Source organism: Tupaia chinensis, unplaced genomic scaffold (genome assembly GCF_000334495.1).
Source record: "Tupaia chinensis unplaced genomic scaffold, TupChi_1.0 Scaffold000270_1, whole genome shotgun sequence".
NCBI classification, from domain to species: domain Eukaryota; kingdom Metazoa; phylum Chordata; class Mammalia; order Scandentia; family Tupaiidae; genus Tupaia; species Tupaia belangeri.
In genome coordinates, this window is record NW_006159750.1 from 6105310 (window position 1) to 6115089 (window position 9780).

Genomic DNA, 9780 nt, shown 5'->3' on the forward strand with positions numbered 1-9780 from the left:
TTCTCTGCCGCCTCCTTCCTTCCTTTCCATCCTCAGAGCCCTAGCGCTGCTCCCATCTAGCACTTCTTCTCTCCCCACTTCCGGTCTCGCCTCTCCTGTTCCCCCCTTTCTCACCACTTCCTGTACTCTTGGCCTTCTTATTCTCCATTCCCTTTCCCTCTCCGAGTCCTGATGTCTGTCTGGCTTTTGTCTGTGCATCGCCTGATCTCTGCCCCACCCCTGCCCCTCCCCAGCCTGACATCATTAAAGTGTAATTACTTGACAACTTGAGGTGGGCAGGGGTCCCAAGGGATCTTCCTCTGAGTCTTTCCTGCAGTCCCAGGGAGTGGCAGTGAACGCCCTGCAGCCAAGCCCCAGCTCCTGACAGCAGCTCCCTCCCTGCCAGGTCTGCAGAGCCCACCCACCACTATGCATCATTTAGTGTGTATAGAGAATTTACCCAACATAAATACACCTCAGATCAGTCCAGTCGAGAATACTACACGTGTAATCATCAGCAGGTAATAAACTAAATTCATACATCCGCACGTCTTTTAATTTTTTAAAGAATTATTTTATTTAACTTTATTCATGTATTTATTTTAATTTGACCAGAAAGGGACAGAGAGAGGAAGTGAGAGAGCAAACCACCAGGTCCAGGACTCGAAACATAGTCAACCCTGTGGGAGTCCAGCGCCCTTAACCACCATGCTACCTACTGGTTCCACAACTGAATATGCAACAGATGTTGTGCTAGGTCCTGGAGCATGACCTTCCTCATTTGGTCCTCACAGCAACCTCCTGAGGTAGGCTGGGCAGTGCTGTCACACTCCCATTAGACAGAAGAGGAAACAAACTAAGCCAGGCAGCTTAGGCAGCTGGAGACCTGGCTTTTATTCTGCGGAGTTCACCTGGCACCCGATGTCCCACCAACCATTCAGGAGTATTGAGAAGGGTTTCAGGGACCTGGATGTTCATGGACCTGTCCCAAAGCACACTCCAGCCCCCACCTTCTCTCCCAGCCCCAGACATTGTGCTCGTTCCCCTGTGGCACTAATCTACAGCTGTTTTTGAGAGGGTCTGAGTGCAGGACTGGCCAGTGCCCTCTGCATGTGTTTGTCCCTTTCCTGCAAGTCACAAAACCCACTCATTCCCTAATTATGGCAATCATTGTCTGACTGCATACGCTGATTATACAATTACGTTTTCATGTGCTAAGCGCAGAATTAAAATCAGCAATGGCATGGGAAAACTTATGAAATTTCCGGGTGCCAAATGGAATTGGAGGGCCAAGCAAGGTGCCCCCACTCCCTCCCACGCAGAGGGCAATGGAAGAGTTCAGGGCACAGATGCAAGGACTGGGTAGTGACCAACTCTCCCAGCCTCTCAGACACCACTAATTTGAAAGCGTCTGTCCTCACAGCCCATCAGCGCTCTGGGGCTCTCTAGACCAAGTAGCCTGGTCTGGAAGATGTGATCCAGCAGCTGGGCTCTCACAAACCCTGCCCCAGACGCACCTGCCTGCACAGGTGGAGCCTGAGCTGTGGCTTTTATGGGCTCCAGGGAGCCCGAGGCCAGTGGGTCTAGTCCAGTGGCTTCCAGTGTCCTGGGCCATGCCTAGCTGGGTTCATGGGTCTGAGGAGGAGAGGCTGGAGGCAGGCTGCTGCTCTTGCCCCATATTTACAGCACTGGCTCCTGCCCCTTCCTGCGCAAGTCCCATATCCCAGGGGAGACATTACAGGCGCCTGTCTTCTTCACCTCATTCCTTCTGTCTCCTGCAGAAGATATGAACCTCACCTTCCAAGGAAGCCTTCCTGGTTTAGTTGTGCTTGGTGTACCCCACAGTAGAGCCCTAATCGTGTCCATCTGGTGGCCTGTCCACCACAGGCTCCTCCCAAATGGCCGAGGAGGAATTTTGTTCGTCCTCATCTTGCTCGGCACAAATGCCCTGCTGCCAAGAAGTCTGCAGGTCGCCTCTGCACTGTGAGCACATTTGCAAATTGCCTTATTTGAAATGCACCAGGGGAGTCAGCTCTTTAAAGAAATACTATAAAGATCCTTTGGTAAAGACTGGAATCACTTTCCGGTTTACTTTATATGTAACTTTGGATTTCCATCTCTCTAGGGGAAGAGGCGGGGGTGAAGAGAGGCTGTTCCCTGGTTTGTACTTCCACAGTAGCTTTCTTGACCCTGCAAGCATGTATGCAAGGCCTTCTGTGCACAGGCCCAGAGTGCTGGAGGGGGAAGACAGAAAGGTGGGTAAGACCTAGTCCCTCCCTGTTGGTGATACAGATGCACACATGTGCCAGGTTCATCAACACAGGTGTGTCAAGGGAGCCCCAGTTGCACAGAGGAAGGTGGATTACCTCTGCCCAGGACTAGGGAAAGCAGGGAAGTCTTCTTGGAGGAGGTGGTTTTGAGTGATGAGTTGGAAGCATTCAAATAGGACAATTGAAAAGAGGAAATGAATGCAAAGTGGGGAGGCACTGAGGCTGGGATGGCAACAGGGCCAGGCTACCATGGCCTTGGATGTCAGGGTGAGGAGGCTGGTATTGGTTCTGAAAAAAAAAAAAAAAAAGAGGATGAAAGTCGGTGGCATTAATCAGAGGAGTGACATGAACTTACTTGTATTTTAGGATGATCCCTTTGGCCTGAATGGACCCAACACTGGTGGGACTGGACAGAAGAGACGAGCTCTGAGGGAGTTAGCTCTGGGCTGGAAGGAAAAGAAAGCCTAAACTGGATGGGGCCACGGGGCTGCCAGGGAGGGGTAGTTTTCAGAGACATTTCCAGGAAAGAAGGGAAATAGCAGGAAGGCTCCTTTGATAGAAGGAGGAGAAGTGAGGAGGGAGATGGCGAAGGAGCAGGAGGTCAGAGAACCCCTGGCTTGTGAGCTGTGGTTTCTCTAGGAGTTAGAATTTGGGTCAACTGCCATGAGCGAGAACGGAGGGCTGGGGTGAGAGCTGATAACCAGTCAAGCTCATGAAAAGTCTCCTTCAGCTGTTCTTGGCTGCCAGGGCCAGAAGACAGGGGTGGATGTCGGAGTAACCTTGAGATGGAGATCGGGGCTGGGAAGAGCAAGTCTGGAAATTCCAAGGATGTTGGCAGTGGTGCGGTATGCCCTACCTCTGCACCCAGGCTCGTGGGAAAGGGAAGGCGATCAGGCCCAAGGGAGGGGGAGGGCATGCAGTGCTTTGACTGTGTCCCCAAAGTTCGTGTGTTGAAACTTAATCCCCATTGCAACGGTGCCGAGAGGGGGCTTTGAAGAGGTGACTAGGGGGACCAGCAGTTAGCGTAATGGCTATGTTGCTGAACTCCCATGTAGCTGACTGTGGTTCGAGTCCCAGACCCAGTGGCTTAAACTCATGCCGGGCACGTGTACGTGCGTGCCCAAGATTCCGAGAGGAGAATAGAGGAGAAGGGATTGCAGCGTAGTCATCCCCCCGGGGGAATGATTTCTCGCTTTCTGCCCCTCTGTCTCTGTCCTTCTGGTGAGAGCACGTGCCCTATAGCAAAAACCTCTAAAGAAAAAAAAGAGGTGACTTGGTTGGACCAGCATATGCCACAGTGGTTGTGTCGCTGGACTCCCACATGGCCAAATGCAGTTTGAGTCTCAGACCCAGTGAGTTGAAAACCATGCTGGGAGTATGTGCATATGTGTCCAGGATCCCGGGAAGAAAGAATGGAGGAGAAGGGATTGCGGCATGGCCGTCCCCCCTGGGGGGTGATTTCTCATTTTCTCTCTCTTTGTCTCTCTGGCGAGTGCACATGCTCTAAGGCAAAAAAATCTCTCAAAAAGAAAAAAAAAAGGAACTAAGTCTCAAGGGCTCTTGTGAACAGATCATACCCGTTCAGGATCCATGCCCGTTGACTCTCGTGAATGGATTATTGTCACTATTGTGGGAGTGGGCTGGTTGTTGAAGGGCTGGGCCTGTTGTAAAAGCCAGTACGGCCTCTTGCTCTCTCGCCTTCTGCCTTCCACTGCAGGGTGACATGCAAGAAGGCCCTCCCCAGAGACAGACCCTCAACCTTGGACTTCCCAGTCCCCAGACTATAGGAACATACTTCCTTATAAATTACCCGGGGTACAGTAATATAGCAACACAACACGGACATGACAGGGCAGCGAGAGGAAGGCCTCGGTGCCGGTGAGTACGGTGGGCCAGCACAGAGAGCTGGGGAGAGTTGAAGGGGTCCCTGACAAAGTCAGCCCACCCGCTGTGGGATGTCAGCCAGGTCTTTTCCAGGCTTGCTCGCTTCTAAAACGAGACAACAGTACCTTCCTCACAGTCTTCAGTGTGACATCTAAAAGGGGTTGACTCAGGAGGCCTTGCACAATGTGATGCGCTGAAAGTTGCCAAATGAAACAGAAGGTACTGATCCAGAAGGGCCCAATAAGTGTCCCTTTCCTTATTCACCTTTTAGTCCTGGGTGCCTGCTTGGTGCCTGGCACACCAAAGGCACTGGGCAGATGCTTATTTCAAGAGACAATACAAGGTCATGGTGACCATGCAAGGTCTACTGCCTGCTTGCTGTTGGATTAAGCTGAGCTTCCACTTTCTCTGCTGGTGGGTGGAGCCCATGACCACAGCTTCCTGGGATGTGGTATGGACTGAAGAAGTCTACACTTGTGGAATGGGTACTATTGATGACTTCACCCTATCCCCTCAGTACTCATACTCCTGAAGGCTCGATGACTTTTTTTTTTTTTTAAATTTGGCATGTATGCTCACCAGAGAGACAGACAGAGAGAGAAAGTGAGAAAATATCACTCAAGGGAGATGGTCTCCTCTATTCTCCCTCAGGATTTTGGACACACATGGAAATGGGATGTTTTTCAAGCCATCGCTTGAACTGTGCAGCTGGCCATGTAAGATCCCGCCCCCTTCACCATCTTGCCACCGGCCAGCCCAGCCCAATCTTACTGTAGGCACCAGCAAATCTCTGCGCAAGGGTCGTGGGAGCATGCTCTGCACATCTGCGAGCCAGAAGTGCTGAGGAAGCACTCCCACTAACCAAAGACAGGAGGCATAGCAGAAAGATTGGCTTCTTTGCATCCCAGGTGGGACGACTCAGGTGTATTCCGTGAGCCTCCAGATCCCCAGCAGGATCCAATACCAGTCGCCTGCCCTGGCTGCTAGCTCATTCGTGCAGGTTTGGGCTTCCCTCCCTCCCTGACTCGCTTCCTCACTCCCATGCTGGTGCTGCCTGAGATCACCTCCCAACTAAATCCTTGTGCTCTAATCCCCGTCTCGGGATCTGCTTCCAGGGTCTGCTTCCGGGAAACCCAAACTAAGAGAGTTTACAAAGCACTTTAACAAACAGTAGCTGGCTCATAGTCTGAAAGCTGCTTGAAGGCAGAAGGTGTGGTCTTTTCAGGCCCTGGCATACAGAAGACTCCCAGTACAGGTGTGTTGAGTGAACCAGCAGGCAGGCCCCTCTGTCACCCTGTCCTTTCCAGCCCTCCCATTCTCTGTTCCCCAATCTCTTTTCTCCCCATCCTAATTTTTTTCTCTTTTTAAAGTTTTTTTTTTTCTTTCTTGAAAAAGAGAGAGAGAGAGAGAGAAAGAGAGAGACAGCTAGCCCAATAGGGTCTTCACACCATAATCCATCCCCATCTTCAGCTAGTCCCCATCATGGGCACACGTACCTGGCATACTCGAAGAGATCTCCAGCTGTGAGCCTGAAACCTTCCCATGTGGGTCAGCCTCACAGAGCCTTGTGTTACTGCCATGGCACCATCCACCCTCTAGTCCTGCCTTTTCTTTCCTGACCTTTCTTTTTCTCTCTTCTTCCTCCTTTCTCTTCTCCTGGAAGAAAGATGTTCTGTGCCCAAGTGTCCCTCTGCGGTCCCTAGTGTTCCACGCTGGAAACGAGCCCTTCTGCAGCATTGTGACATCACTGTGCTTTAGCCAATGGCTGCCTGCTGGGCTGGGCCCTTGGCCTCCTGGGACCACTGCCCTCTATTGACAGGGAGAAGCCAACTTCTGCAGAGCTCCTTAGTCTTCTGGGTGGTGCCCAGAGCATGGATCCCTCCTGATTCTGCTGCTGGCCCAATGTTCCTCACAGTCAAGCTGCTCCTGGGCCGGAGATGCAGCGTGAAGGTGTCGGAACAAGAGAGCGTGGCCACGCTCAAGAAGCTGGTGTCTGAGCGGCTGCAGGTGCCCGAGGAGCAGCAGCACCTGCTCTTCCGTGGCCAGCTCCTGGCCGACGACAAGCGCCTCTCGGACTACTGTATCGGGCCCAATGCCGCTATCAACGTCATCGTGCGGCCCCCAGAGGAGACAGCGCTGATGGAGGCTCCACAGCCGCAGCCCCTGTGGCACCAGCTGGGCCAGGTCCTAGCCAAACCCTTCAAGCCACAGGACGCTGAGGCCGTGCTGCAGCTTCTGAGGCAGGAGCAGGAGCAGCGCCTGCAGAGGATAAGCCTGGGGGACTTGGAGCAGCTGGCGCAGCACTTCCTGGCAGAGGAGCAGGCAGACAGCCAGCCGGAGAGAGTGAGCCCCAGGCCTGGGAGCACCTGCATCATGCAGGAGAGAGAGGAGAAGGTGGAGGCGAAGGAGCAGGAGGAGGTGGCCACGTCGGCTGATCAGTAAACCAGCCAGTCCCACTGATCTGTACGCGAAAATCCTCCTAACCTCATCCTTCTGTCTTCCCTGGTGCCTTTCCCCACTCCCTCCTGCTGTGTAGATGCATCACCCCTTTTATGAACCTTCAAAGCAGCCAAAGGGTTTTGGACTCCTCTTTACCCTCTTGGGCCTGAGGTCCCCTCTGAAAATGATTCCAGAATGATTCCAGTCCTATTACCAGGCCCTAGAAGGCATTCCGCTCTCTGAGGGTGATCCTAAAGGAATGATCAAAGGCCATACCCCTCCTGGGCTGGACAATCTTGCCCAAGCATGCCCAGCAGCTCCCTAGGCTGTCAGCAACCCCTCTAGCCTGGAGTCTCCACGGCTCTAGACAGACCCTCTTTCTCCTTAGGAACAGAGAGACAATGTGAGTTCATCTCCCTTTGTCCTCAGACCATGATGTCTACCCCCAGCCAAGAGAAAAGGAGTGTCAGGTAGCTGTCCCCTGCTCCCTGGGCCAGGCTGTCCCTGCTGTCTGCCTGCTTGTGCTTCCCTAGCAGAAGGGCCAGGAACAGCAGAGGTAGGAGTGGAGGAGAGCACCCACCGTGTCAGTTGGAGCCTTCAGTGAGACAGAGTGGCAGGAAACAACCCCAGGCAGACAGAGAGGCTTGCAAAATCCCACAGCCACCGTGCCAGCCTCAGCAGACCCATGCTCCGCCATCCCCAGTCTGGTGCTCAGTAGGTCGCGCTGAGCTCCCCTGCCTGCCCACCCATGCCCAGGATTCTCCGGAGGAAAACTGGCCTCTGTCAGGACCTGGCTCACCGAGCGCGCAGCCTAGATGGAGACTGCACAGAAACATGTGAAGCGAAGCAGCAACGGGCAACTAAGCATGGCCTGTGTGACTCAGCTGGGGCCGCACAGGGCCTGGGTCAGCGTGGAGGGCCGGCCCTGCCTCCACTCCCCTGGAGTGAGAGAGGCCTGCGGAGTCCTTGTGCTCTGTAGCGGTGGGAGGCGGCAGGGGAGCCCACCAAGACCTACGGTCCCTCCCTTCACTGCTGAAGTCCCCGAAGCACTGCTCTGGCAGAAGTTTCTCTTCTGGGAGATGGAGAAGGGGGAAAGGATGAAAGCACAAGCACGATCTACTTCCCTGGACAGCATTCTGTCCTCGGCGTACAGAGCCCTGGTCCTCCACTCCAGCCCCGGCGCAGCCAGCATCTTGCTCCATGAGCAGGGGACGGACTTCACCCGTCTGACGCTCAGTCCCCTGTTACGTAGGGGCCGTTATAGTAGGATTGGCGTGCCCACGGGTGTTCTGAGGGTCAGACATGAAGGCTGAACTCGGCAGGGGTGGGCTTAGCGGCTGGGGTGGGGATGGACCCTGGTCTGTGCCAGCCTGTTCAGTAGCAGCTGCTCCCCCACTTCTCCTTCAGTTTATGACTCGTCTCCTTTGCAATGGCCAGGAGAGGAGGACATTGGGGGTTCTGAGGGCATGCATGCCCTCTCCCGGGGTACCAAGGATTCAGCACTCGCCTGCTATGTGTGGGGGAGTCCTTGGTTCTTGTCCAGGTCCTGTCCTGCCTCTGGGCTCTCCATCCTCAGCAGGGGAGGCCTCTCGACAGTTCTGTGGGTGTTCGTGCTGGGTTTGTGCCATTTGCTAAGGGGGACGAGCCTATTATCTTTACATTAGAGGAACTAATAGCCCATTTCCCAGGAAATCTGTGAGTGATAAAAATAAGTGGACCATTTTATTCCTTTGCTGAAAGAAGCTGGTGTGAAGGAAGGACGGAGGAAGGCTTTGTTTGCTCTCTCTCTCGTGGAAGTGGCCAGACTGGCTGAAAACAGGCCAGGGGAGGCAGCCACCTCCAGAAACCTGGGTTTCTGTCCCCAGTACTGCAGGGAGCATGTATCTGATCCCAGGCCGGGAAAAGGAAAGCGGAGTTGCCCTTCTGTGTTGTAGTACGCCTCCCACTACTCACTTCACCACCCCCCTACAGCTGAGCGGGAGCCCATGCCAATGCCGATCAGTAGGGGTTTAGGGAGAGCTTGCATCAAGAGCTTGCATGGGTGTTACCTCTTCCGCGGCTGCATGGGTGTTACCTCTTCCGCGGCTGCATGACTGAGTGCTACATTTCTCCCTGGGGGGTAATTGCTTTGTCCCCTCATGGATGACTTTATAGTTATCGGGGAACAGTGAGCAGGGTATATTGAGAGGCTGGGGCAGGAGCAGTCCCTGATTTTCCAGGGGAGGCTTAGAATTCTATTCTGTGTGGAGAACCCATGCTCTCTGACCACCCACCACGGGGACCCTTCCTTGTGCTCAGTTCAGACTTAAACTTGTGCCAGTGAACCAGCCAACCAGCCCAGCGAGGGCTCTCTGTTCCTTTCTCTGTTTCACCACTTGGGGGCCAACAGGATTAGGGGGAAGGCATGATTTCTAATCTGCAGCTTCGGCTCTTTTTAATCACTCACAGCACCTCTCCCCTACCATGAAAGGATGCCTGCGTCCCTCTGAGTAACAACTTTGCTCAAGCAGGAGGCCTTGCAGGACAGCCACCGCGTTCAGTTAGCCAGCTTTGTGTTCTCACACACAGAAACATCTGGCCTCTTCCTGGATCCCCTGCAGCCCTTACCTCTCAGTGCTCAGCAGAGTCGTCTTTCTGATGGAAATGGGAGCCACATCCTGGTTCACCCACTGTTTCATCAGTCCTTTTCTTTGATCATTAAACATTTTCAGGCCTCTGCTTTAGTTTGACTGGGCCGCTATAACAAAATGCCTCAGACTGGGTAATTTATAAACAATGGAAATACATTGTTCATAATTCTGGACACTGAGAAGTCCGAAATCAAGGTGCAGCAGATTCAGGGTCAGGTGAGGACCTGCCCCTCATTGATGGTGCCTCTGTGTGTCCTCGCATGGCAGGTAAGATGAACACTGCATTCTTACATGGTAGAAGGACTCCCTTCATGCTTCTTGCAAACTTTTTTATGAGAGCACTAACCCTACGCATCAGGAAGAGGCCCTCATGAGTTCATCACTTCCGCAAAGGCCCTACTTCTTCATACGGTCACACTGAGGACTGAATTTCAACGTACAAATTGTGAGGGGACACTAACGTTCAGACTACAACAACTGCCTACCATGGGCATGCTTTATAGGGACTCAGACTGGGAGATGTGTCCTGCCTTCTGGATAGAGAGTAGCATGGGGCCAGCAGATGGTGTAAGGATTGC

At 53.4% G+C, this 9780-nt stretch overlaps 1 protein-coding gene and 1 long non-coding RNA gene across 2 annotated transcripts; one reads left to right on the top strand and one right to left on the bottom strand.

Annotated features, from left to right (window-relative positions):
* Positions 1-2067: 2067 nt before the first annotated feature.
* LOC102483074 (uncharacterized) lies at positions 2068-5820 on the bottom strand. Its single transcript, XR_001370435.1, has 3 exons — positions 5630-5820; positions 2346-2537; positions 2068-2213 (listed from the first exon to the last, which is right to left on the bottom strand). It is a non-coding gene; the product is annotated as an uncharacterized LOC102483074 (long non-coding RNA).
* Positions 5821-5936: 116 nt separating this feature from the next.
* UBL4B (ubiquitin like 4B) lies at positions 5937-6728 on the top strand. The gene has a single exon (XM_006149547.1). The coding sequence runs from the start codon at positions 6036-6038 to the stop codon at positions 6573-6575; it is 540 nt and encodes a 179-aa protein (XP_006149609.1). The 5' UTR covers positions 5937-6035; the 3' UTR covers positions 6576-6728.
* Positions 6729-9780: the final 3052 nt, after the last annotated feature.

Bases quoted from the DNA above. Each gene is read 5' to 3' on its own strand.
- UBL4B (XM_006149547.1), top strand. From the start codon at position 6,036: ATGTTCCTCACAGTCAAGCTGCTCCTGGGCCGGAGATGCAGCGTGAAG.